Here is a 27,860-nt window from a genome sequence, read left to right on the forward strand (position 1 = left end):
GCAAAATCTGTGATGGAGTAAGAATTTATACCGGCTAACAGTTTTTCTGCAGGCTGCTTCATCTCCGTAAAACTTCCTGAGAGCTGGCTGGCATGAGTGCTTCTGCGGGCTCTTCTGATGTGAATTCTGTGGCTTAGGACTGTGCTGTAAATACGGTGGCACTGAGGGCCCCTCTGCTGTGGGCTCCCTGCCTGCATACTGATGTGTTTTCAGGGACCTAAATATTTAATTCAGTCAGGTTTTAAGTACCAGCTCTTAATGCAATATGTTGATGGAAGATCAACAAGGTCTTCAATCAAGGACAATCAAGGCCTGTGACTGTTAAGGACTGTCAAACGTTAATCTGGGGCAGGTGCATCACACCTGATCACAGAGATACTGGTTATTGTCACAAAATCTAGCAAAGTTTCTGCACTGTGACTGATTTGTTCTTGTTCTTCAGCTTGCAACGTTTGGGGTGAGACGTTTGGGCCTATAGTTGTGGTTAACATCTACTTCAAGGATGCGTAATTATTTTTTCACCTAAAAACACCATTGTCACGTTAAAATATAGGGTATGCTATTACCTTAAAAACATTAAGGAAAGACAGAGTATCGTAAACAGACAGGCAGAAAGTGATTTATAACAAACAAACTGAACCCAAACTTGGGCCCAGCTCCCTGCTGTCTCTACCTGCGTCCTGGCTGACAGATGCAATAGTGCTGGCTGGCCGGGTTGCCCCGTGGTGCATGGCTGGCTGCGGTGCTCCGGGCCCTGGTGAGTGCTGACCTGCCCAGCACACAGGCACTGCAGGGACAGCCTTCAGGGGCTAACCTTCCAGAATGCACACTTTTCCTAGCTTGGATTCCTGACACCAAGCACACTCCTGGGACACAGTCCAAACACAGGCAGGGTGAAATCCTAAACTGTCCATGAGACGGAATACGCAGAGCAACACTGACAGAAACCCCGGCGAGGTGTTTCCAAAGCAAACATCTTGTAGGCAGTGATAGGATCTGAGCTGGAGTTTTTTGCTGGAGTCAAGCTTTGTTGTTTTCCTTATGGCAAATACTAATGAACTCAATGGTAAAATATGGCATTTCCCAAACAGCAAGTCTCCTCCCTGAGATGCACCATCTCTGGTATGGGCCTGTCATCAAGCCTTCGCCTTTAATCACTCAACACATGTTTTCAATCCCCATGTTCATATGGTAATAACTTCACTCTATTAGTTTTCATTTGTCAGACCAAAATGCCCTTTAGGTTGGAGTATGCTGTAGGACATTGTCCAGGCAGGTTATTCTTAGCAACAAATGAATTTCCAAACAAAAGGCAGGTCTGCAGTTCAGCCTTTGTTTTTATCGCCTGCACCACTCCTGCCGCGCCTGATCTCTGGCTGCTCCTCCAGCCCCTTCCCACCCTGGCAGCCCTTGTCAGCTGCCCGCTTTGCTCTGTGCTTTACATAAGTTACTAAAAAATGATGATGAGACCTTCAAACACAGCTTCTTTGGGCCTGGATATTCCCTTTCAGCCTCTTTCTACTACACCCGTGGCAAAGTTAAGTGCCTCAGCAAGATCTTGATAAATCCAACGGAACAGACTTGTAGGTGCAAAGGGTGATGTGCAACAGCACGTATCGTAGTACCACTGCTGAGTACACTGGGTCTGCTCAGCGTCCCCTGCGGCTGTGCTTTGGCCAGGCAGCTTCCCTGAGCAAAGGCAGCAGGAGCCTGGCGGTGAGCTCCCTGCAGCCACGGTGCACGGCTCCCCAGGGAGCTGCAGTCCCTTCTTGCCATTGCACAGTGGGGAAAAGTGCTGCTTGTTCATCACGCAACAGAAAAGTGGTTATCGTGAGGCCATTGAAAGGTAAAGATCACTCTCTCAAAGTACTGTCAGAAAGCAGCTTCAAAGAGAACAAACGCTACATCTCTCCTTTCTCCTTTCCTTTGGGACTTTGCATTTCTGAGATGCAACTGTGCGCTCAAGTTCGTGCAACTATTGCTCTGAGCTCTGCATCCTCCCTGTCAGATCCTCCATAAAAATTAATCCATTGCATCTCCTGAGCAGGAGGTGGTCTTGAAGGCAACCATGCCCAGAGGAAACAGTTGGAGGCTGCCTGATAAATTACTGGTAAGATGGTTGTTTCAGAACGGCTTCTAATCGCCCTGTACTGATCACAGATATCAACCATATCTTCCAAAAAGGCTATTTAAGCCTATATATGGTCAGCGGATCATTGGGCCAGCATATTTGTTTTCTTTTGCTACAATCAGATAGCTAGGACCCACCACTGGCTCCAGTGGGGTAGGGAGAGAGCCCTGCAGAAGGGTGACATTTCTGAAATTATGGACCCTATGAACTTGAATATGAGGAAGTTGTTTCTTTTTTTTTTAAGGAACAAATGCTGGGAAGAAGGAGGGGAGTGAGAAACAGCAGCAGAGATATCAGGGATAATAAAAAAGCCAAAGAGTCATTGCACAGCTCTTAAAGATGAACAAGAGTTAATGGAAGCTGGCGGTTCCACTATCGGTAGAAAAATGTTTTCCACAACCTCCTTTCCCTGTGTCATTGGATACAGGAGTTTTTGGCTCTCTGTCAAGGGAAGGTGCACACAGGGAGTTAGTATGCGTTGGCCATGTCAGCTTAGCTGTAACCAACCCTCTCCTTCACAAGCACTAAGTGCTATTAACCATCACATAAATTATTATGGTATAACTTGCACCAGAAGCAGTCTGCAGTTCCACTGCATCACTGTCATTAAGGGAAGGCTGAAGGAGCTGTTTTTTCATGCCGAGAAAAGCAATCACAAAAATGCTTGAATGGCGCTGCGTGTGCAGCCGTGCCCCCGTGCCCGTGACAGCCAGCCCCTCGCTGCCCCCCAGCCCTGCCCAAAGGCAGCCTCTCAGCCCCCCATTGCAGGTGGCTGCTGGTCCCTGGTCCCTGCACTCGCCGAGGTGCTCAGGGGCTTGGATCTGCTGCTGACCCTGCAGGCTGATCTCAGTCAGCCTGCACATTTGCAGGCTGTACGTCAGCAGCACCTTTCAAGGGCAGGGGGGACACTTCAGAGCAGGGGCTTCCTGCCAGGTGCAACAGGGGACAGGAAAGATGGGTGGGTCTGCTCTGTGCTGTGTTTCTCAAGGGGTGCAAGAGCAGGGCTGCTGGGGAGGCTCCCAAAGGCCATGGATGCTTAACAGTATGAACAGGCAGGGGCAAGGAGGTGCAAGAAGCAGCCGTTTCTCTTCAGTGTACACTTGCTCGCTTGGAAGGTTTTGCTCAGTGCTTGGAGTATACACCTGAGGAATATGGCAGGGGTTTCAGCCTCCTTCCACCACTTCATTCTTGAGTTTTTTGAAGATGGCTGACAGAAGGCACTGCTGCAATGGCAGTGTATTTCAAAGTGGTTTCCAGATACCAACAAAAATATTGTTAAATTGAAAGAATTGTAACTGGTCTTACTGCTGATTTACCTGAGAAGTACAAATTAAAAAATGAAAGTCTATTTGTACCTTTTAAACTAATAATTGGTTCACAACTCTCCATCACTGAATGAAAACCTGAATCAGTCCAACATGGAGACACAATATATGCTGTCAGAATAAATATTTCTCTTTACCATGTATGCAAACAAATGTCTCTCCAAAGTAAATCCATTACTATACATGTTGCCATAGCACTACATCAAACCATAGTTATAAATCTGTCTCTGAACTGTCACTTGACAGTTGGAATAAAGGATTTGGTTTTGTTTGTTAATAAGCAGAATTTTCTTTCAAGGACATATAAACCCATCTATTATTTTCTGAGATGCAATTATGCAGTCTTAATGTGGTGGTGTTTGACTTCTGTGTCCTGATGAAAGCTAAAATGCAACTTTGCATAAGAATATGGTAACTTATGGACCCCAAAGTTCCCCCAAGTCCATACATTGCATACCTGGACCTGTGAACTGCCCAGAGCTGCTTTTCAGTGTGCCAGGAGAAGTGAAAAGAAAGTGAAGATACTCAGAGACTTTTGACCACCCATTAAAAGCACCAGGAAGCTCTTATTTCAAAAAACATCAGCTAGTCCATTTCCCAGGCAGATTTCTGATCTGTTTCTAGATAATAGCTGACTATTAACATCTTTCACTATTGAACTGAAATCTTTAGGAGCCCTTGCTACAGGGCTGTGATCTTCTGCATGGAATAGCTATCAAGAGCCATAGTACTAAGCAGGTAATCCAGCCAGAAGTAGCAGATTTTCATACTGTTCTGTCCTTTCCTCAGCCTAAAACTGTAATCTGGCATTTCCTAAGTGTTGCTATAAACACTCTGTCCCAAGCCTTTGTTGCAATTCCTGTGTCCCAGAGAAGATCCCACAGCCACCTCTGACTCCCTTCCTCTGCTCCCTTCTCTTTTGGTCTCAGATGGCAACTGAATAAAAAAGACTCCTTGCAAATCTTACATCCTCGGCTTCTCAGGGTGTACCAGATCCAACAACATCTACACTGCAGCCTTGTTGAGAGAGAAGCTCCTGCACATGCTTTGGACAAGACAGGATGCTTCTGCAGTTCTGTTTTCTGATGGCCTCATATTGCAGGTCCTGCCAGATACTCGGACGGCTCTAGCAAGGATGCAGTGTGCCATATTCTGAGGTGTTTCTTCTCTTCAGAGGGACATTTTCAGCCTCTTGGGTTGCTTGCTCAGATAAAGTAAGAAACTCTGGAAAAGTCCCTTCTTCTTTATATTTTGAGGGTTTATTACCACCTCATCACTCACAGCGGCAGCATACCAGCTGGGTTATAGCTTATGGGAAAACAAGGTGTTAGCTTGCAGTAAAGTGTGGCTGTCACCCCACCAGTCCCTGACAGGGGCTTCCAAACAGATGACCGAAGGGGACTTGAGCAGAAACTACATCTTGGTTTGATTTCTTTGTTTTATTGTACACAAGGGGAGAAATTAATCGGCAAGTGTCAAGAACTTGGAGCAGCAGGGACATTGGAACAAACACATTTTACAGGGAAGAGGCAGGGCCAGAAGCAGAAAATTACTCCTCCAGTATGCAGCAGGTAATTAGTGGGAGCTCTGGAAACACCAGCCCTAACTTCCTAATGGGAAGAAAAATTGAATATTTCATTTAGGAAGAACGGGTTTAGGTTATTTTTTTTTCTGAAGCAAACTGGAGCAACTGAGTGTCCTGACACTGTCTGTTTTGTCCCCAGTCCTGCAGGACCCTTCTGGCAGCTCCTGCATGTTGGGCCAATACAGGCAATTGCCTTTGGAGAGCTCAGAAGCTCTGGGAAACTCAGGGAACACCTGTACAGACGGCTCTGGGGGGCAGTCATTTTATTTCATTGTTTCATGCTCCAGGCGAAGCCAAAGTAACGTATTTCTTCGTGATATGGGCTTTACAGTCACATACCAGCAAACTTTCCCCAGCAATTCTTATAGTTTGAGATTTATGAAAGTACATATACACAGAGCTATAGACACCCAACGAAACTGAGCCTCCCTGCGCTGTAATGGATCTCCCTCTGGCACAGAGTGGGGACAGGAATGACAGAAGGAGATCAAACCACTGTCGTTAGTAAGTTCACACAGCTAGCAGCGTCCCTGCACCACATAGAACAACATGCACAGAACAAAGCCCCCAACAGGAATGATTTATCTCTGAAAGGGAGTTTGTTTCTATTCGTGTTTCTGTAAAGTGGCTTTTCCACTGGACAAACTCCTTGCCAGCAGCTCTTGCATGTCCAGCTGCAGCTCGCTGCCTAGAAGGCCTGCTGGAGACTGTCTCCACAGCACTTGCTGCTCCTGTCTATAAATAACATTTCAGATGCCCAGGCCACACAGTCACACTGCAGGAAAGGTCAGGCATAATCGTCATCGCCTGAAGAGATCACTCTCCACAACTGCCCCATGGCTGAGGCTTGTCGTCTGGACTGCAGCCAATGCTCTGGACCTTATCAGGCTGGATCTCACTGGGAATTTTTCGATGAAACAATTTTATTGGGAAATGCTGATTCATAGACATCAAAATATTTCATGGAAATGCACCATTTTTTCTTAATTTACAAGGAAACTCAGACGTTATTTGGAAGTACTAGTGACTGGTTGGCTGCCAGGGTATCCCATGGCTTCCAGTGTGTCTGCTTGCAGGACAGCGGCGTCCCCTGGTCTGCTCCAAACCCAGGAGCCTGAGCACTGCAAAGGCCTCTGATGGGGGTGTTGGGCTCCATGCACTAAAGTCCTGGGGGCCACCAGGTGCCTGAGGACTGTGGGCTTCCTCTACCTCTCTTTGGGAAGCAAGGCAAACTGTCTGGTCTCTTTCCAGAAATATGGAAGGTATTTTTTTTCTTTCCCAAAATGACAACAATTCAAGTATCCTAGCACAGACTTCCCACTTCTGGACAAACGATCTTCAACGTCTCAGAGCTTTTCTGGAGCAGGATCCCTGATGCACCTTTCCGCCTGGTGCAACAGCCCTGACTGCAGCCTGCCTCCATCCCTCCTGCTTTGCTTCCATACACCATGAATTCATGACCATGGTGAGTCACAGACACAACCACCTGGCTCACTGCCCCACCTCGAGGTCAGCTTGGAATGGCCCATCCATGAGCAAAGGTTATCCAGAATGACTCTGTCACCAGCTCCTCAAGCTCCTGGTTCTTGGCAGCCCTTCCCCATGTGCGCAGAGGACCTTGTGCTGCAGGACAACATCTCTGCAGTGTTGCGCTGCCACAAACAGAGAGAGTCCTACACCAGGGTTTTGCACTGGCAGAGACCATCTTCGGTAAGACTTTGTATGGGGTGCAGTTTTCAGGCTGCTCCCATTCATGGTGTGCTGGAGCCTTGCTGCTTCTAGAACCCTTGAGGATTTGCCAGTTGGTCTTTCCAGGTGGCTGTATCCATGCAGGATCACCTACCAGGGTCCTGTTGCACATGGCGTGGCAATAATGTGATCACCATCCTCATGGTCTTGTCCCTTTCCTTTATACCCCCCCGTGGCTGCTGTCCAGTTTGGTCTGTGATTTTTAAGGACAACACTCAAATCTCACCCCTTCCTAGAAAGGAGCTTCAGGAACTTCAGCTGAGATGCGTTTGATGCAGAAATGCTTAGGTCTCCAAAGCAAAGAGAATGTAGAAGGTTGAAACAACCCCCCAGTGCACTGTTCACAGTGCCTGTGCAGACACGGTGTCTTCTGACCCTAAGTATGTCCAGCAACCTTCAGGGCTTCCCTCTATGGCAGCAAGCTCTGCACTGTCACCTCTGGGTCTGGAGAGGAATCCCTTTCTTTCCATCACTCTACTACTGCCCTTGTGTCTACTCCCTGCTCCTCAGGGATTTCCTCTCTCTGCTCCAGTACCCGGCTGTGTTCTGTCTGTCCTGCAGGGACTCCCCTCACCCCCTCATCTCCCCAGGGCTTCACTTGCCCCAAGGGCAGGGAGCCGGATGCGGCAACCAAGAGCCCTTCCCCCGCAGCCCAGCTGGGAATGTTTTACCAAAGCAGAACATCCAACATGTCCCCGTGCAGAAATCAGGCGCCCTGCTCCCCTCCCCTGCCCCTCTCTGTAGCTGAAGCACCACTGGAAGCCTGAAATCCCCCCCTACACCTGGGTCTTCTCTGTGGCAAGCAGCAGACACTAAGTCTGTGGGCAGAAAGGGAGCTGACAATGCCAAGTGCAAGCAATTGGGGATGGCAAATGAACAGAAGGTATCACAGATTTAGTAAAATCGTTGCCAGCTTGGATTATAAAACCCTGCTGTGGAGCAGGAGCCTTTGGTCACTAGTGGGGCTGGTTGAGGCTTCCCCTCTGTTCTCCCAGAGAGCTGCCATGGAGGCATTCCACTTTTGGGTCAAGAAATCCTTTTCTCGTGCCTGCTCAAAGTATGGGGACACCCCTCTCCCCAAAAAGCAGTGCAAGCTTTTGCCAGTATGTGTCACTTATCAGTCAAAAAAAGTAATGCTATGCCGAGGAAATGCATGAGAAAACACCACTGCCATTCTGGAGAGCAGACAAGAGTACTTTCTTCATGAGAACATTTCCTCCACAACTCATAAAACATGCAGAGCCCTTTTGATGGGAGGAGGAGGGATAGGGCACAGAGCAGCTGGTATTTAAGCACTGCACTGCAGCTGCTTGGCCCACAGCTGGGTGCTGGGATGTCACAGGGACGGTTATGAGATGGGTAATCCTGAGAGACAGCGAGAGACAGCAATCCCATGGACAGAGCAGACGTGGGGCACCCAAGGCCAGCATGTGCTCCCATGGGGCTGAGTGGCTGCTCAAGAACTCAGCTGGGTCCTTATTCACAGGGTTTCTTGTTCCTGCATCCTCCTCCACAGTCACAGCTGGACAACATTCACTGCAGCTGTGTGAGCAACTGGGTGCTTGGGAAATTCCTTGATCCAAAAAGGGACAATAAAGAAATTCATATTTTCAACCCTGTTCTTCCAGCCAACACTATGCCAAGGATCACCCGAGGATGAACGTCCGCTGGTCCCTTCCCTCTCCTGCTGAAGGACCTGGAGGGGAGAAGCTCCAGCATGAGTCATCACAAATACAGCTGCATTTCTCTGGTGGCCATCTAATGTTGCTGCTTGCTGGCAGAGCAAAACCAGAGAATTTTATTCAGAAAATAAAACATGGCACAGAAAGTCACAGCAGCCCAGAGCAAGTGGAAGTCAAAGCGGAGAAGGTGAAAAGTGCAGGAAAGGAGCCTGCTTATGAAAAGCAAAAATCAGTAGACCGCCAGCATCACTAAGATAACGGCCGTTCGCCTCACTGCCAGATTTCAGAGTTTGAGAGGCTTCTGCTCATTCTGTCTTTTTCTGTCTGTGACCTGCAGTCAGCCAGACCCGCGCTTACACATGGCACACGCAGCACCCACCTGCGCCGACAGCAACTGAGCGAATCCGAGCCAGGGCCAAATCTGCCCTGGGAGTCCATCCCAGGGATAACGCCCTTCCGGGGCTGGAGCGGCATAGCTCCACGCTGCGCTCAGATATCATCACGCTATCGCACTTGGAATCGCTCTGCCCTTGCTGGTGGCTCCCTCCTCTGTGCTTTGGGTGCTTCCACCCAGAGAGGGTGGGGAGGGCAGACTTCTAAAAATCACAGAAAAGAGACTGTTGTGCAGATGTGGGAAATTAAAACGGTTGTAGCTGGCATCACAGGAAAAGTGAAGCTGACCACAGGTTTACCAGAGCTGGAGTTTGGATTTCTGGTGGATGAAGAGAAAGGGGGGAAAAGTTTGTGAAGCTGTGAGCTCCTCACAGGTAGCGAGGGGAGGAAAAGTGGGGACCAAAAGGACATAAGTGGCTAAACAGCATCTGTGAGAAGGAGATGCAGGAGAGATCATTGCCAAGGTAACATTCCTGAATTTATGGGAGAGGGAAGTTTGGGAAACTTATCAAAAGAAAGAAAGAAAAAAAGAAATTAAGACCTGAAAACAAGATTTGGTCGGAGCAAGGTAACATTCCAATTTGTTTCGCATGCATTGGAAATGATGAACTGTGAAGTGCTGGAAAGGCACAAAAAAACAAGTCCGTATTTTTTTCTGAGTGAATTAAAGATTAAACTTTAGATTTGTTCTATTTTTATGGAAATAAAGCTCAGTTATTAAAATGATCCCAGTCAGCTGTAGTGGGTTATGCTATATATGGTTAACAAACTGACCTGCATCCCCAGCTTCCATAGTGCTGTGCCGTTTTATCAGGGCTGGCTTGTTGATGTGATCAGAACGGGGTTACACCTTGTGCTGGGTGTCCCCAGGTGGTGCAGGTGCAAGCTTTCCATCTGACACTGCAGGTGACATCTTCTGGCTTTGAGCTGTTCCCTCCAGCAGGACAAGCACTGAGAGTGAAGGAAACCACATGCAGAAGGGTGCTGGGTGCCTGCAGTGTTCCTGCTCGCAGCCTGAAAGGAGCCCAGGCTGGTTCTGGTGCTGCCAGAGGGTCTTGGCAGCCAGGAAGGAGCAGTGCCAGCCTCTATTATCCTCTGCCTTGCTCTTTCCCAAAGACTGTAGTATGTGCAGGACAGGGTGTGAAAGGGGCATTTTGATGCTTCCCAAGATGTAACTCCACATCAGAGACAGAAGAAAATTATGTCCAGCTGGGAAGGAGAAGGCACCAGGACCATATTTCTGAGTCAGATTGAGAAAGAGATGTCATTCCTGGACTCCCTTATTTCCTTGGGCAGGCAGTGATACTCACAGTCTTCTTAGAGATGCTTCAGGTACCTGCTCTTTCTCTTCCCATGGTACTGTCACCCAGCCTTGCTTTTTACCCTGGAGTACCTCACCTCCTTGTTTCCTGTGAGGGGGACAGTGGGACCCTGCAGAGCGTGGGGATGTGAAATCATACCCTTTCTTCCTCCTGCTTAAGATGCCTCTACTTACATATCCACTGCTGTCTTTAATTAGTATGTTCCTGGCTTTATGCACCTGATGAGGTACATTTGCTTACAGCTCATTTAAGATAAGACTTCTTCATACTGCCAGCTGAACATGAGCCAGCAGTGTGCCCAGGTGGCCAAGGTGGCCAACAGCATCCTGGCTTGTGTCTGAGACAGCGTGGCCAGCAGGACCAGGGCAGTGACCATCCCCCTGTGCTCAGCACTGGTGCAGCTGCACCTCGAACCCCGGGTTCAGCTCTGGGCCCCTCGCTCCAAGAGGGACACAGGGGGCTGGAGCGTGTCCAGGGACGGGCAGGGGGCTGGGGAAGGGGCTGGGGCACCAGTCTGATGGGGGGCGGCTGGGGGAGCTGGGCATGTTCAGCCTGGAGAGGAGGAGGCTCAGGAGGACCTGGTCACTCTCTACAGCTGCCTGACAGGGGCTGTAGGCAGGGTGTGTGTGTGGGGGGGTCTCTTCTCCCATGTAACAAGCGACAGGACAAGAGGAAAATGCCTCAAGCTGCACCAGAGGAGGTTTAGACTGGATAGTAGGAAAAATGTCTACACTGAAAGGGTGGTCATTGGAACAGGCTGCCCAGGGAGGTGGTAGATTCTCCATCCCTGGAGATGTTTAAAAGACGAGCTCAGGGACATGGTTTAGTGATGGACTTGGCAGTGCTGAGTTTACAGTTGGGCTTGATGATCTCCAAGGTCTTTTCCAACCTAAATGATTCCGTGATTCTATGATAAAACATTATTGTATCTCTTTGAGAGCAGCATGCATGTCATGCACAGCAACAGCAGGATTGGCAATGGACAAGACTCAGCTCTATAAACTCCCCTACACTGAAAATGTTGATTCTTATACTACCCTTCCAGTGACACCTCCACTGTAGGAATACTTTAATTTTCTTATTAAAATGGAATTACAAAATTTCCAGTCTCCCTGCAGCTACTCTCAGAGCTGTCCTCTGTCTCTCATCAGTGTATTTTCACTTTAGGGTAATACCCCTTTGTGCAGAATGCATCTCTAAGCAGCTGTCACATGCCCACAGGGTCAACCACCCAGGAAGAAGTACGTCTTGGAAATAATCAGTCAATGTACAAATGAACATAATTCTGCCTTCTATGCAATAACTGGGAGATATACAGCTGTTGTCATGTTCTAAGAGGTACTGGCAACTTAAACAGATTAAAGACACAAGGCTGCAATAGAGGTATAACACTTTATGGATTTCAGAAATGGTGAACAGAATATCTGTTTTTGAAAAAGGGAAATTATGGATCAGTTTAACTTCCATTTCCAGGAAAGTACTGGGATGACTAATCAAGCCAACAAACAAATACTGAAACAAATCGGGGAAAAGGAATAAAAAACAGCCAGTATGAATGTGTGAAATCTAATCCTTCTGTGACACTTGTGGATAGGCAAGAAGCAGTTCATGTCATCTATCTTCCATTTAACAAGGCTGTTGACACTGTCTGACACGACATTCTCAAAAGCTTATTGGGAAAACATGGTCTGCATGAAACTGTCCAAGGTGGTGCTGAACGCTTAGAAAGGCACGCTCAGAAAGGAGCCCTCAGTGGGTCACTAAATGCCACAGGGTCCGCATGACTTCTGTGTGTCCGTCTACAAAGGGGAGTAGAAATTTATTTAATGAGACGAAGTTGTAAAGGGGCACATACATGCAGCAGAGCAGCATTCCAGCTAGAAATGATTTTTAAAAGGAACTTAGGATGTGAAGACAATTAGAGAGATGAATCCAGTGAGGATTAGTCATGGATGGCCTATTGCACATACACAATGTACAGAGCAAAACGCTTCTGTGGGAGCAGACCTGGGTCACAAGTCAGGTCAGGACCATCAGTGATGCTGTGCAAGTGTGAGAAGGCTGAGTGCTGGGCTGGCACAGTACAGGCTACAAAACAAATCACTTAAACCTCCCGCTCAGTTCAGCATGGGCATGCACTCGGCTCGAGCACCAAGTTCTGCTATGCATCACATTATGAAAGATGAGAGATGACAGAAGAGGGCCCAAAGGACAGAAAGAGACACCAGAAGTCTGGAAGATAAGGCATTCAAGTGAAGACACAAAGCCCGAGGGTCAGTCTGGAGAAAAATGGGCTGAGGGGAACGCTGATAAGTTTTTTTAATCTGAAAAAGACCTGTTTTCAAGAACAGGGTGGACAAACTTCTGCCAGGAATGACTGAGGGAAAGCTGCTCTTGGCTTTGGGCAGGAGAGGTTTCCTCCAGATGTACCTAGCATGCCCATCTGGTTGTACGGATTTAGAGGGTTTGTGTAATGCTTAGTTCCAGGCTCATGACAACACTGTGGTGTTTTATATCATTTGCTCTCAGCTTTAACAGCTGAACACTGGCTCTTGTCTAAGAGGACACTCTTCCCTCAGCTCATCTGTGCTCCTGCTGCATAAGCCATTCCTCACCTTGCAGAGAGGCTTAAAGGCAAGCAATTCAAGCAATAAGCACCTCAGGGACTCAGGCATTATAAGAATCCTGTTTCTATTCTCAAAGCACAGACCATCACAGGAGCCTTTGTAAACACCAAAAATATGAGCACTTTCTGCTTCTCTGGAGAGCAGAGCGGCGGCAGCGGCGCAGCAGCCGGGGAAGCGGCTGCGGGAGGGATGCTGCCTGTTTTCCCTGGTTATTGTGGCAGAGCCGTGATTTACATCCCTTGGTAGGCCACAGCGAAAGCAGCAAATCACCTGTTTTACAGGGGTTCAAAAGGCAATTGGACAAATCCGTGGAAGAAATATCTACTGAGGCCATTAAATCTCAAGTCTTTCTCCTGGTTAAGAAAGCCCTGCATCGCCGATTGCTGGGTGGGAGAATTGCTGCTGTGCGCTTGCCCTGGGCTTCCACATTTCTTTTGGCTAACAGGGATGCAGATGGGAGGGTGAGCCAGAGTGACCTCTGCCCTGACCCTGCCAGGACCATCCCTGTGTTCCTGGGCTGCGTTCTCGGGGCATTCCTCTAGCACAGCCGCAGGCCCAGGGGTTTATGAACAAACAATTGGAGGCTGGAAACGGGACAGCAGTCCTGCGCCTCGGGGTCAGGCTACATCTCAAGACTCGCTGCCTTCTGGATGCTGTTCAGGAAAAGCCCTGTCCTGCTCTGACTCTTCCCTGAGCAAGCCACAGGTTTCCGCTGTGAGGGGTCAGGACAGGATTCGGTTCCAAGCCTTTCTCTGCCAAACAGATTCTCCCCTGTGCTGGACAAACAGCAGTAAAACAAACCGGCAAAGCAAATGCCATCCCCTGTGCAGAAGCATGCTTTTATTTAACTAGCACTAAAGTTTTCAGATGCAAATAGCTTATTGAGTTGGACAAAAGTCATGGCAATAAATGTTTCTTTCTAACTTCACCCTACAAAAATATCTTTGAATAATGGGATTGCGTTTTTCCAAAAATATTCTTCACTGATTTACAGCAGTATCACATTAAAGCACAGCATTAGAGTTCCTTCATTAATGAAATAAGACACAAAAGTCTTATTATATTGGTGATTTTCACAGAGTAACTCAGTAAGCTATTTTTAATATTCTCAGGGAGGCATGCCAGAAGGATAATATTTTTATGTTCTATAGCAGAAAAATATACTTTCAGACAGTTTTGACTGACTTTAAAGTGTGCCTGAATGCTCAGGCGTGTTTTCCATCCCTACAAAGGGACCAAGGAGAGAAGAGTTTTATCATTGGCACAGAGCAAAACTCTGACAGAATGAAATCCCAGCTGCCACAGTGTCAACAGTGTTTCCCACACACGGTACCAGGGGAGGCTGGAAGTATAGGAGAGTCACTCCCCCCTCTCCGAAGGCAGTGAATGCATCGCTGCCATGGCACTGTTGTATCAGGAACACCACATTTCACCCAGCTACAGGCAACTGAACAGAAACCTCTGGCCTTTTTCTGCAGCTGCCACAGAGGTGGGAATCCTGTCTCTTTACTCAGTTCCCAGACTGCACTCACTGCATCTTTTCCAGTACAGTTGTCCCTCCAATGCATCTCCAATCTTTCTATATATTTCCTTGGTATTGCATCTCAGCAAGAGGGAGCACCAAAACATCACTGTCCTAGGTGACATACAGCATGAGCAGAGCACCACCCCTGAGCACCCTGTGCACCTGCATCTGGACCGAAGTGCCAGCATGACCTCAGTTTCTTTTCTGCTGTGCTGTGAATGTTCCTCTTCATATGATACCTATTCCAGACAGTCCCACATTGCAAAGGGCTATTTCAAGCCTAATGAGGGGCTCTTATCAACTTTCAGGCTCATTTTCAGTAGAGCAGATCTGTACTGAGTGAAAAGGATCACAACACACACGTCAGGGGCTGCCTGAGGCTTTTAAGGCAGATTGACATTTAAACCCACGCTTCAGACCCTGGTTCAGTGCTAATAAAGACAGCCTCCTTCAGGGGACCTGTGGGCTTACAGCAAAGCCGCTGATCATTCCCACAGAGCCTGAGGTTGCACAGAGCTAAGGGGAGCAGGCACCTATCAGTGGGATAGTTTAAAGCTACCAGGTGCACATCTGGACGACAGCAGCCCACGCTTGGACAAGCCACACAATGTAGATTGACAGATTCTCTGTCTTCCCCTCTGCAATTTCAACAGAAACATCCAAGGGCTGGCAAAATCTCCCACTTTCTCAGGACTGCTTCTCCCTTTTTATCCCCTTCCCTGATGGAAAGGGTCTAAGTTTTCCTTCCCCCCTTGGTGTCTGTGCAGAGCTCACCAGGGTGGCAGAGGACTTTCAAAGTGATGCCTGAACATTATCCCTACATGACACACATCAGGGTCTGGATAAAACTGAGGTGACCTGCACAGCCCTCTTGAATCATGCCCACAGACCTTTGTGCCCAACAGATATTGCAAAGCAAGAATTCAAATATGCTGCCAAGCCTTCAAATAGCCGGGCTACATTTGCACATTCTGGAAGCCAACTTAACGCTCACCCTTGGAAGCTATTATTTTGAGCATTGCCTATGCCAGCACAGCAGACAGGAGATGTTTGCAGGGCTGGGCCTTGAATCTGAGAAACCTCTATCCATCACCACATTCACAGACCCTTGCACTGGACTGGCATCATACCCATCACAGGCATTTCAGCTGAGCTTGACTGCCACATCTTGGGACGATGCAGAACCCTTCTGGCAGTACCTGCCTGTGGGAAGTTCTCAGCAGGACCAAAGGCACTCTTAGCCCAAATGGAGTCTCTTGGCAGCACTCTCCTCTGCTCCAAATGGGCCTCAATTGCAAACAGATGGCCATAACTTTGAAACCTCAAGAACCACAGGACGAGACTGCAGCATGCTTGAAAGCACCTTCAGGAATCTCTGGCAAGATCTCCAATATGACAATGATGTTTATGGACTACATGCATCCATCAGGAAGGGATCTGTCATGTTTATGCTAATGTTACGATTCCTCTTGTTTTACTAACATCTTTGCTAGTAACCATGTTCCTTCCGAGCACTGCTCTGGCAGTTTGCAAACACAATCCTGAGCACAGAACATACAGTGCTTCTCCTGCTGGCTTCACATTAGTCTCTCCTGTAACTGATTTGGACAACACTACTGTAACAAATCCACAGCCACCTTGGTCTCCATGCCTGTCACTATGCAGCAAACCATGGCTGCTCATAGCTGCAGGCGACAGCAGCTCTGGCAGGCTAGTGCTCCTGCTGCTTCAGCAGCACTCCTCCAGCTGGGATCTCTAGGATTTCTTGCTCCCCATCGCATCACAAACACAGAGGCTTGCTGCTTGGTGTTTATGGGCATGCTAAAACTTTGGCCAGCCTCCTGATGTCATCAATTAACGATGTCTATATGTCCTGGGTCCTTCTTTTTCCTCTACTCTAACTTCACTGGGTAGCTGGAAGCTACGCTTCACTGTGAACAGTGCTGCTCTATCTTTACTGTCACATTTCCCAATAGTCTTTTGCATCCTGACCAGTGCAGCGATCCTTGGCTAAACTGCGTACCACTGAGGACAATGTCTATTGTCCCACGTGCTGCTGGCTGGCCAGGGGAGCACTTCACATCTGTTATGAGCATTGTAGGACTGTGGTATTGGGAGAAGCACCCATAAAAGGAACAAAATGAAGTTCATTGCCCCAGACATAATATTTAATGTCCATTGCTAACAGCAATGGATGCCATACCCCTAAAATCCATCTGCAATTACGACTCCAGCTCTATAGGTGCTGCTGGTTATGGTGCTTCCAAGCACTTGTTAAACCTTCTGGAGGTCAGAAGGTTTCTCCCCTCCTGCAGAAGAACCCAGCGAGGTAGCGTGGGAGCCTGTATCAGGAAGAAAGGTTTGTAAAGCAGAAACCTCAGCGATATAGGAAGGAAAGTACAGGTCATACCCCATTCCCATGGGTCCAGAAAAGGCCAGTGAATTGGTACCCACATTGATCTTGTGTCCTTAGTTCATAGCCTCCAGCACTGCCTGCCCCTGAACAGCAGGATTTAGGGGATGGGGGAACAAGGAGGAGGCAGCATAGAGATTTCCCATATCTTCTAAGAGACGCAGCACAGAAGAAACAATGGGTGTGCAGACCCAGAGTTGCAGCAGTAGCTATTAAGAGATTTTGCTGCTGCTCAGCAACCTCAGAAGGAACAGCCCTCTCCCTGCGGCGTTCTCTACGTCCAAGCCAGAACAGGCCTGATTTGGCCCTAAATGTACATGTAACAAAGACACAGCTGTGAATTTCCTTTCTTTTCATTTTAAAATATATGAGCTGGTTTGCCCAACCCCAGTATGAAGCAGCTTTTCCCATCTGTAGAGCTGTTCTCCAATCGCCACCCCAGCGAACTACTGGGAAGCAGCCACAGCACTAAACATCTGCGCAAATGTGCCAGATGTTACCAGAAGACGATGCAGCGCTGGGTCTGGAGATGGATTCCTGGAAGTGCCACCCCTTCAAGTCTGCTCAGAACCAGCCCTGAGAAAACAGGAACTACAACAAACGTGGGAATGGAGGGCAAGGGCTGCGATCACAGCCTGTCCATCCCCCTGGGAGATTTTGCTTGTCACACAAACAGAGGAACTGGGTGCACAAGGGAGCACGAGGGCAGGCAGAGCTATTGTGACAGGAATGTCAAAGGAAGGGAAGGACTAGCCCTATCCAGCCCCATGTAACCAGCTCTGAGCAGGTCTCCCACAGTGACCTTGCCGGCTGCCCATTAGCCATGGCAGCATTTCTCTGCTGCTCTCCAGCTCTTCACGTGGTCTGTGGCTCCAGCTGCACTGTCAGCACACAAACCCTGACCAAGCATCATGCTTTCCAGGTGGGGGTGTCTGCACTGTCTCCCCCCAGCACCAGAGCAGCCAGCATCCCTGCCCTGACTGCTCAGACCTCTCCTCTGGGCTTTGCAAGTGAGTGAACCGCTGCAGTGGAGGTGCACACAAAGCCCTGGTCCATCCCCTGCATAGGAAGATGGAGGCAAGCCCCAGTTCACCCCAGATACTGGCCTACCACTGAGGTGGAGGTGGCTCCATGAGGAGCCTGGCACCCTGCAGCAGCGCCTGCCCAGCTGCCCAAGAAAGCCCCACAGCCAGGACCCACACGGGCAGCCCCTGGTTGAAGTCTACCTGCCCTTCCCCCAGCAGGGCTGGTTCCCAGGCGTTTCACCCTGCGCTGCCTCTACTGATGACAATTTCCATAAAGTTAGTTTAAAAAAGAGGTTGTGCTGCACCGCGAAGAATGTCATGAGGATTATGTGGTGCTGTGCGGTTTCTGTGCCGTTCCTCTGTACATTGTGCAGAGGTCAGGCAGCTCTGAGCGAAGTGGGGTTCACACATGCACACGTGCACGTCCACACCCACAAACACTTGCGCACGCAGACACGCAGATACAACTTACGTACTCGCTTTCCTTGTTGTCTCTTAATTTAAAAAGTCGTTCAGAGTGAAAATATGTTTCCTCTTTGTGAATGGACAGATCTAACACAGATGGTGCATTAACTGGAAACATCTTTTGTTCCTGTATGTTCATATATTCATGCTGATCAAGGACAGAACGCGCCATTTATGATCATCTCTGCAAAGTACCTGATCTTTACAACTTGGTGATCTCCTACTAAAAGCCATAACAAATCATCACCTCTTCCCAGCTCTACAAACACAGAGGTTTAAAGGCTATCAGTGTCAGCAGCGAGGCATCAGTTCTAACTTGCTGACGTGGAGCAAGGATGTCTTTGCATCCAAGTGCAATGAAACCTATAGTACTTTGTGTCTCCTGTGACTCCTCTGGTCTCGCTGCTCACCAGCTGCGAGCACTGAGGCAACTGACTATGAAGCAAGGGCCAGAGAAACTTCCCTAGATGTTTCTGCATAAATCTGTAACTTCCTTTTACATAAGAACAGACCTTTTGGAAGGAGCCAATGCATCCCAGCTGACAAACTTGAAGTGCTGGAAATTGCAATAAGTCCCTGGCCTAACAGACAGATTGCCATGAAGAAATATTTAAGCCTCATTTGTTAGTCAATTTTTCTATTAAGCCAGCTTACCTAGGGGGTTACTGCAGTAGGTGTCTTCCCCTACCATTCCCTTTAGATTCCCCCCTTGCGTATGTGCATGCTTGCTCGCTATGATGCTGTGGATATTCTCATTAGCTCCAGAAATACCTAACCCTTTCCAGAATCCTTCTGAGTTTTTGGTGTCAGTCAGCTCAACATGCTGCTGAGTCCTGCAGGTTAAACATGCGTGAAGCAAACACGGCGTTATTCTTGCAAGAGGATATTTTCTTTTATGATTTGAGGGCTATCAGGTTTTATACCACAGATCACAGTTGCAGAAAGAAGTTTCACATGCTCAATGTCATTCACATGCCATTTATCAGGCTTGATCATGAATCAAGAAATGCCTCCTGGATCGAACCTTACTATTTATTAGCTAGATCTCAAAATCAATTACAAATGAGTGAGATGCTAAGTGCAACCTGACCGCAGGTGCTCCAAACAACAGCCTCAAGGGTGTGCAAATCATGGAAGTGACACAGAAATAACCACAAATGTAAACAAGATTAAAGACAAATGCAAACTGTGCATGGAGACATCAGTGCTCTTTCCCCAGTGCAGCAGGGAGAGGAAAGCTTATAATCACTGGCACACTGTGTTTATTTAATTACAGGCATGGTTACAAGGGAAGGACAACAGGCAGAGCCTGGATACCAAGTGCTCCGTGGGACCGAGAGCAGGGCTAGGCAAGGGACAGGGGGGAGGGGAACTGACTCCAGTCTCCCAGCCACCATGCTCACCCTGCAGGTGATGTCCCCATCCAGCAGAGAAGGGACACCTGCCCGGGGAGCATGGCCAGGGCCCCCCACCTCCAGGGGGTTCCCGTGCTGGAGGGGAAACTTGAGACTTGACACATGAGAAAAGGAGACTTGAGGTGACCCTCAGGCTGCCAGGCAGGTGGCTGCAGGAGCAAAGGACAACCTGCCTGTGCAACGAGTTCTCTGCAGGGTGGCCCACTTCTGACTGCAGCCCAGCGCGCGAGAAACCGGGAGAAAACAGTTCTGCAGCATAGCCCCCTCTCAAAAAACCAGTTCCTTTACCCTGCAAACTGCAGCTAGCCAAGGGCCAGGAGCCAAGAGCAACGCTGATCAGGAGGTGTCAGGAAATGTTTGCCATGACTTTATCCTTAAAATAACCTCTGTAGACATTTTGCTCAGCAAAGAAAGGTCCTACCCAGCCCCTCAGTGCACAGAGCGACACAAACACCCAAGGAGGAATGATGGGTCACTCAAACTCCTATTAAAACGATAACTAAATGCCAGAAGGCCAGCAGGGAACGGAGTGGGACTGTGACTGGCTGGGTCCGAGGCAGGGTCTTTGTCCACCGCCGCTTTGATGGCTCAGCCAGACTGGGAGCTTGTGAAAGGTTTGAAACATGCAGGCAAGTGGGTTCCCCCTGGCTGTCTTAAAGAAAAAAATAGATCCTAGGAAACAAATGAGCCTCTCAGTGCCTTAATAGAAAAGTGATGTGTGTGGTGCTTGTGCAAGTGAGACGCAGCTCAGAGCTCTGTTATGGAAATTTTGCTCTGTGACAAATACGTTATGAATGACTTGTCTTGAAAACATGCCAACATGTAGGTGCTGCTATCACAACATTCGATGACTTTAACTTACTGTGAGCGTTCTTGCGATAAATCATGGAAAACCTTGCTTGTGCTATCTTTAGTCACTGCAATGTTTCACTCTCACAAGCCACTCACAGCTCTAAAAATACAGTTTATATCATTGGATTCCTGGAATTCTTTTAGTTCTTACATTCTGATTTAAGTGGCATTAAAGCTGGGCTGTGCAGTTCAAGGCTGCAGGCTGATATTTCATTGCGGATTAGATATCACCTGGGTTCAATACAATGTTTGCAATATTTATTTGATTTGGATCCAAAGGTAATTTGGAAAATCTTCCTGTAGATACACCTCTTACCTGGCTATGTGGAACAAAGGATAGATTTTTTTCTGGACTAGATAGTAATTTAATAACCATTCCAATATAGATTTAAACTAAAACACATGCTTACCACAAGAGCTGAGCAGAGACTACGTGGGTTTTCTCCCCCAAACCCGTAAGTATCTTGCCTCTTCTGGCCTATGCACTGTGATGTTGTGACGATTTCTAGGTCAGGCATCTGTCTGTGTTTTGTTGTTGTTGTTGTTTCACTCACATGTATTTTGTAGTAGTTATTGATTCAGAAACACCAAGAGCAAGAAAGTCTTGACCTCCCACCAGCCTTTCTGGATTTGATTACCAGCTCACCAATGGCTGATAGTTTGAGCAGAATTTAATGCTTTCTGATTTTCCTTGATAGGGTCTATGAGGCACGTTACTTTTGTTTTTTATCCCAACTGGCAGCTCAACAAAGCCCAGCAATATAAAGCTCCATTTGTGTAATAAACTGTTGTACAATCTACTACTTATGAACACGGGTCCTGAAAATGTGCAACCTTTCTGCACATTACATTAAACACAAACCAGATGGGCACTTGAAAATCCTCCCCTTTGTTGCAGGGGGCTAAAGGAGTCGGTGGTCAGAAGGTCTATTTCACTACACAAATAAACACAAGAGTTTAACTACATTATTTTCCAAAATCAGCAATGGGAAACCTATGTGGAAACATTATGAGCAGTTAGCAAACACACTGCTGAACCAGAGTAGGCACAAGGGGAACTCTTCAGCTCTCCCAACTGCAGGAGCCAGCCAGTGGCCCCTGGCCACACGCCTGTGGATTAGATTCACCACCTGCAGCGGGAGCTCTGACACCCAGACTGGGAGACATGTGTGCAGAGACAAGTGGGGAAAATCTCTTCTCCAAGGGGTGTCTTGGTCAGGGCTGGTCATGTAAACTCCAATAGTCACTGGAGAGAAATGGGACCCTCCAGAGGGGACTGAGCCCATCCTGAGCACGGTTTCTGAGGCAGAGAAACCTCATCAGATCAGACAGGACATCTCACATTTCGATAGCTCCGTAAGCAAAATGCATCTCACTCTCAGAGTCCCAGTGCAGGGAACAAGGGACAGTAGCTCTGAGCCATGGACTTTGCTAACTTTGGACTGTACCAGAGGATGCCTGACTCCTCACACATCAAGTACACTTACTGACACAGTTCTGGAGGACCTGTTCCATAGTAAGTATCTCCTGCATGTTCTCTGGCCCCTTTTCTCGTCACTGTAAGTGTTATCATGAAATTCTTTCTGAAACCCACCAGGCCAAATTGACACTGGGAGAGATGTATGGCCAAACTTATCCACAGAGCCTGCACCCTCACTGCCTTCCTCATTGCCAGGAAGGCATGCAGAGAAATCGTTATCTTCAGTTATCCAGGGAATGAGCAGGGTAAAGGCAGTCTTGATGCAAGCCAGAGAAGACAAGTAAAATGTTGTACAGCTCTTCCCATGGCACAGCTGCCACAGGTAAAGTACAGGCATGCAGCACAATGGGATGGGGTGAGATGGAAACTGTTACTAGCTGAAGAAAATAATGCTGGAAGCACTCATGCTTCAGACTAACCACTGGTCCTGATGTCAACATCTGAGAGGGTTTAGGATGGACCTGCGAGGGAAAAACATCTTATGGATCCTAAGTACGCTTAATGTGCTGTCAGGAACAGCTATCCAACCAGCAGGCAACTCAGTTTATTACTCAGACACAAGTAAAAGAGATCATGTTTGTTTTCCTTGGCCAGTAATTAGACCCCATGGGGAGGGGGTTGCCCTCTCTGGCTCAGACTGTGGGTCAGAGAGCACTGAACCTGTGCATGACCGAGCCTGTGAGGGACACATGTACTAAGCATTTCTGGATCAGGGCGTGATGACCCTTGGCACCTGCACAATGGGACTTCAGCTCACACCATGCAGTGCGGACACTGTCCATCATCATTCCCAGGCTGAAGGCTTCAGCACCCCAGGGAGGTGGCTGCTGGGGGCCCCAGTGCCCTGCAGAGGCCCGCATGCCCACTGCATCATGAGTTACCTTACTGCTTTTTGTACCTGCCTTTGTGTGCAACCAAACCAACTCTAGGAGGAACAGAGGCATGGGCAGAACATGGTGTATCCTCACTCTAAGAGATGTCATGTGTTGACCTTGAGACTCAACAGTCTTGCTACATGGAGAAGTGAAATGGGCTGGTAGAGCATTGGTTGAGAGGGTGAAGTCACCATATTGAGCTCAAAATGCCTGTCCCCGGCAAGACAGAAGTGCAAGAACCCATGGATCCAGTACCCAGCACGCACAACGGGTAGGGTGGGGGTCTAGGCAGACCTCATCTCTAAACCCAGCATCACTAATGACATTAGGAAGACCCACAGCCACACTTGCCTTAGGGTCTCCTGAAAATACAGTTCACAGTTCTACCCAGTTTAGGCCAGTGTGGACCAAAACTTAGGAGGAGATGTCACTGAGCATATAAACACCATGATCTGGGGGATTGTGTACCACCCAGGAGAGCACCAGGGGCTGGGGGTACAGCTGGGCAGGCACATGTCAGGATTCCTGCCTGTTGTAGAGGTAACGGTCTCCATTTTCCTGGACCTGTGCATCCAGTCCCAGGTTTTTGGAGGTCCTGCCGAATGGGCTTTCTGCTTGCTCAAAGGTGATTTATTTTTACAAATTTAAATGAAATCCCCTCAGCCATTTTTAGTAATACTAGAGTTAAAAAGACTATTTTCGCATTTAAAAATAGTCTAGATAGATCGTTTTTATTAAATCAAAGTTAAGTCAAATAAAGATTGCAGTTTGGAAGTTCAGACCCAGGCTGGAGCTAGTCCGCTCTGAGAAGCTGTGCCCTCGACAGACGGGTGTCTGTCCAACACCAACCAGACCACCACAGATCACCAGCCTGAAGCTGGAAAAAGCCCAGAACAGGGGCCAGGTCCTGCCCAGCTGGGGCGTGCACACCCTGTACCCTCAGGAGGTGGGATGCAACAGGGCAGCAGGAGGAGGGAGGGGTCACACACCTTGCACTTGCTTCTCCTTACACAGCCTGGCATCCCTAAAGACAACAGATGAGAGTGTCATCCCTTCTGCCCAACTCATTCCCAGGCATTGTCTCCTCTGGTGGCATAGCTTGAATGACAGGTCCCTGCCCCCTCCTGCTGCTCTCCCCGCTGTACTTGTGGGGCGAGGTTGAGAGCGGTGTACACGCTCATGCAGGTGGCCTTGCTGGGGGTGGGATACAAGAAGACACTGACGTCTTGCTTTTTCCCCGTGGCAGTCCCAACTACTGACCCTCCATCCTGTGGTGGGGTGATGGGGTAAGAGGTCCCTGCTGTGACAACCCAGCCAATGGTGCTGAGTGGGACAAGGAGGCTCTGCCTTCAGCGGGGACACATCTACTTCAGGGCTCTGCAGTGTCCCACAGGGCAAAGGGGGGTGACCACTGTGTACCGCTGCAGAGGGCAGCCACAGGGTGCCCCCCCTCCCTCTTCATTCCCTGGCTGGGTGCTCATCAGGCTGCTCCACCAGGAGCTGTCACACCAGAAAGCATGACATCAAAGGCTGGCCCGGGTGCCACACGACATGCGTGACATGTGGTGGGCCTGCCAGCTCCTGAGATGATGTGAGATGAAGGCAGCCAGCTGTTCCCAAATGGGGATGGCAGGAAGAGCCGAGTCCCTGCGCTGTATAAATGTACAAAAGAGGGACAAGCAGCGAAAGGAGGAGAGTGAAGGGCTGATGGGATGCCCAGACTGTGGGAGACTCTTCTTGCCTAGAGACTGTGCAAACAGCCCAGCATAGGCCAGCTGCAGGAGCGGAGCTGTGTCCCGGTGGACCATCAAGCCAACAGCCCTGCAGGGCACGTATCCCTGCCACAAGACCAGCTGCAAGGCAGATGCTCATGGTGCTGCAGGGCTTAGTGCAGTATCTGCATGTCTGCTGGCTGTGCTGGGAGGCAGCTTTGCCCTGTGGGCACCTGGAGGTGTTTTTTTCTTTGCATTCCCACAACAAAAAACACGGGGGGGAAAGGATGCAAAGAAAAAAAAAATAAATGTGAAAGCTACAGAGAAAATATGATTTTTTTTACATTATCAAACAGTCTGCCCCTTTACAAGTCCATGTCATCTTTCCTGTTGTTACCATCATATTATCCTAGGTATACTTTGATATCTGGGACTTTAGAAAAGATGTGCCCTCACTGATGTGATTGAGTCTGGCTATGGGCAGACTCTGGGTCTGGATCTCTGCTGTGTTACCCTCGTCCAACACCAGTACACTGCCATGATGACAACATTTGGATTATTTCTGATTTATAATGATTGAGAAAAATTGGATCCTGTACAATAATGCAAACAATCAAAGACACAAAGCAAAAATAGTGCCTTTGAGCTGTGCTTTCATATTGTGTGATGTTTGAGGACTTAATGTTGAAAGCCTTAGAGTGCACAAAAGGAATTTTCTTCATTTCATAGATTATACAGTTGCCGGAAAGAAATGGCAAACAACTCCTCAGCCTAAGCATGCTTTACACAGGCTGGATTGTAGGGTTTTCTGTCCATCAGCTTTCTACCAACAGATCTCCACTGAAACTTGGGTCAATACCTGCCAGGAAGACTAGTTGCTGGACCCATGGCCAAGGAAACACAAATGACCCTTGCAGAGGCCTGAGTGAAATTCTGCTGTTACATTGACCTGAGGCACTTTTGCCGAAGACAAGGTTATCTGAAGCATCCAGTGCTCTGCGAGAGCAGAACAGGTCTAGCAGTGCCTTTGCAAACAAAATACTCTTTCCATTTCTTCTCCACTAATCAACTTCATACCACCCCGATTCCCAGCCGATCCCAGTCAGAACACCAGTTTTTTTCCTAACACCTTGAAATGCCACTTTTCAGCCAAAATTATACCAAACACTTTGATTTGGCAAGGAACACGATCACTGCCTCAAGTCTGACAACAGCGTTTAGGGCTGACTCAGAAATACTGAGCTGAGGAGCCACTTCCATTAAACCTTAAAATGTTGCTATCGGAAACACCCTCAAAAGCACCACACACAAAACCAACGGCGAGCCACAAACCCAGCACTCGCAGGAGATGCTGAACCAGCATTTACTCAGTCTCACCTCCCCTCTCCCAACACCGCCGCGCGAGGAACTTACCGTTCTTCCTCTCCGCAAAGGGTGGTGGCTGGAGCTTGGTGCCTTCTCTCACTTCACTGGCAGTCTTTTCTTTGGGGGCTTTCTCTTCTTCATTTCCACTCGGTGCACTTTTGTGGTCCAAGCGATCCTGTTTGACCACACCATTCATCACCATGCCTGAAGGGACTGGCCCAGGTTCTGGCTGCTCCACTTTGGATGATCAGGTAGAGAAGCAGACACCAAAGTGACCTCTGGAAAGGAAAAGGAGCAGGTAAGGACGAAGTCCCTGACCAGCCCACGGAACAGTGAACAGAGACTGGCATTTGTGACACACTCAGACCACAGACAACTAGTTACTCCATCTGTTCTCCTGTATTAGCCACAGCATGGGGGAAGACTTCAGGATTCCCTATTGTGTGCTTGATTCTGTTCTCCCTGTCTACTTGGTCTGCACCCTTGGCTGGAAGAATTTCCACCCATAAGCACAGAATATTTGCAGAAAGCCAGGGCTGTTATGAAAAAACATAGTCATGGAGCACCCACATGAGAGAGCTCTTGAACTGTTAGAAATACAGAACAGATCTACAAATGAGAACACTCTTCCTTTATTTAAGACTCTGGTTTGCTGAGAACACTGACTGGCAGAAATAATTCCACACAGCACAGAAAAGGCTGCTCGTTACATGATACAGATAGCAAACACCAGCTAGCTTTTACACCAGGAAAGCGTACAAACACCCTGCAAAGTAAAATACACATGCAAAACCTATTTTTTTACACCAAAGTTGCGATTAGCACATATGGTAGAGTTAAAGCCTTTATGAAGAATTCCACCACATTAGGTAAAAAGTTCTGAGAGTTCTTGAAGGATGGGGATGTGTGTGTGTGTGTGTTGTGTTTTGTTTGTTTACCACATCATTCTACTCTGAGGTTTAATTTGGGGTTTATATGGTCAAAATACATCACAAAAGCTCTCAGGAAATACTACAAATTCAGGTTGTGCTTCTACAGACATCTGGGCAAGGAGGAGCTTCCCTTGATGACACTCATATCTCACCAGAAACAGGGAGGGGAAGGATGCAGCTCATGCCAAATGTATTTGTGGGATACAGGCACGTGACCCAGGAGGAGCTGCTGATACTAAGCACAGCAGAAGAAAGCTGCAAGGACCGTTTCAACAAAGCGTTGCCTAAAAAAAATAAATCTCCAGATGCTAAGTGAAAGTGAATGCCTGTAAGAATCAGCACCAGCTCCTAATGAGTCCCATCAGGAAAGAGCTGAGGAGAGCTAAAAAAGGTCATTTGTAGAGAACAAGAATAGAAAAGTGCAAGATTGATTCAGTGATAAAATCTGATTTAATACAAAAAAAGTTACCAATTTACTGTATAAGGAAGTAAGAATAGTGCATTGTATACAACACCATCTCCTCCACGCTACGTGTGCCAGGGCAGTCTCACACCCCTCTTCCTACCCTGCACCAGAAGGGATTTTGCCATCTGCTCTCTCATCCGCCTCCCTGTCTGCCCCTGCCTGCCCTGCCCATTCCCCCACTGGCTACAGGTCAGATGCTGCGCCTGCCTGTCCTGCTTTACACGGTTCCGCTGCTGGGAGATTCCCTGTAGGGTGCCCATGGGCTGAATGTGCTGGCCAGGGAGGGGGTCCCAAAGGTGCCTCTGTCATTTTGTCACTTTTCAGGTGGGACATGAAACTGTCTCCATGTGCATCAACTGGGACAGACTCTGTCCCAGTCCCAGCCCTGCTGTTTGGGCTCTGGAACAAAACGCAAAACCACTCTTGATCCTAACTCAGTTCTTACCCCCAGACCCTCCCTTTTGCTGTGTGCTTCCCACCACTGCCTTCTCCGCTCACCTTTGTGGTCCTTTCCCTACCTC

The 27,860-nt window shown here is 48.3% G+C and overlaps 1 protein-coding gene across 1 annotated transcript in view; it reads right to left on the bottom strand.

Annotated features, from left to right (window-relative positions):
* Positions 1-26,190, bottom strand: part of MYOCD (myocardin) — a 102,794-nt gene extending 76,604 nt beyond the window's left edge. The window contains exon 1 of the mRNA XM_056326521.1: positions 25,990-26,190. Within this exon, the coding sequence (XP_056182496.1) occupies positions 25,990-26,143 (154 nt within the window). The 5' untranslated portion in view covers positions 26,144-26,190. The remainder of the gene's footprint in view (positions 1-25,989) is intronic.
* Between the last annotated feature and the right edge of the window lie 1,670 nt (positions 26,191-27,860).

The sequence above is a fragment of the Falco biarmicus genome, chromosome 1 (genome assembly GCF_023638135.1).
Source record: "Falco biarmicus isolate bFalBia1 chromosome 1, bFalBia1.pri, whole genome shotgun sequence".
Classification (NCBI taxonomy): domain Eukaryota; kingdom Metazoa; phylum Chordata; class Aves; order Falconiformes; family Falconidae; genus Falco; species Falco biarmicus.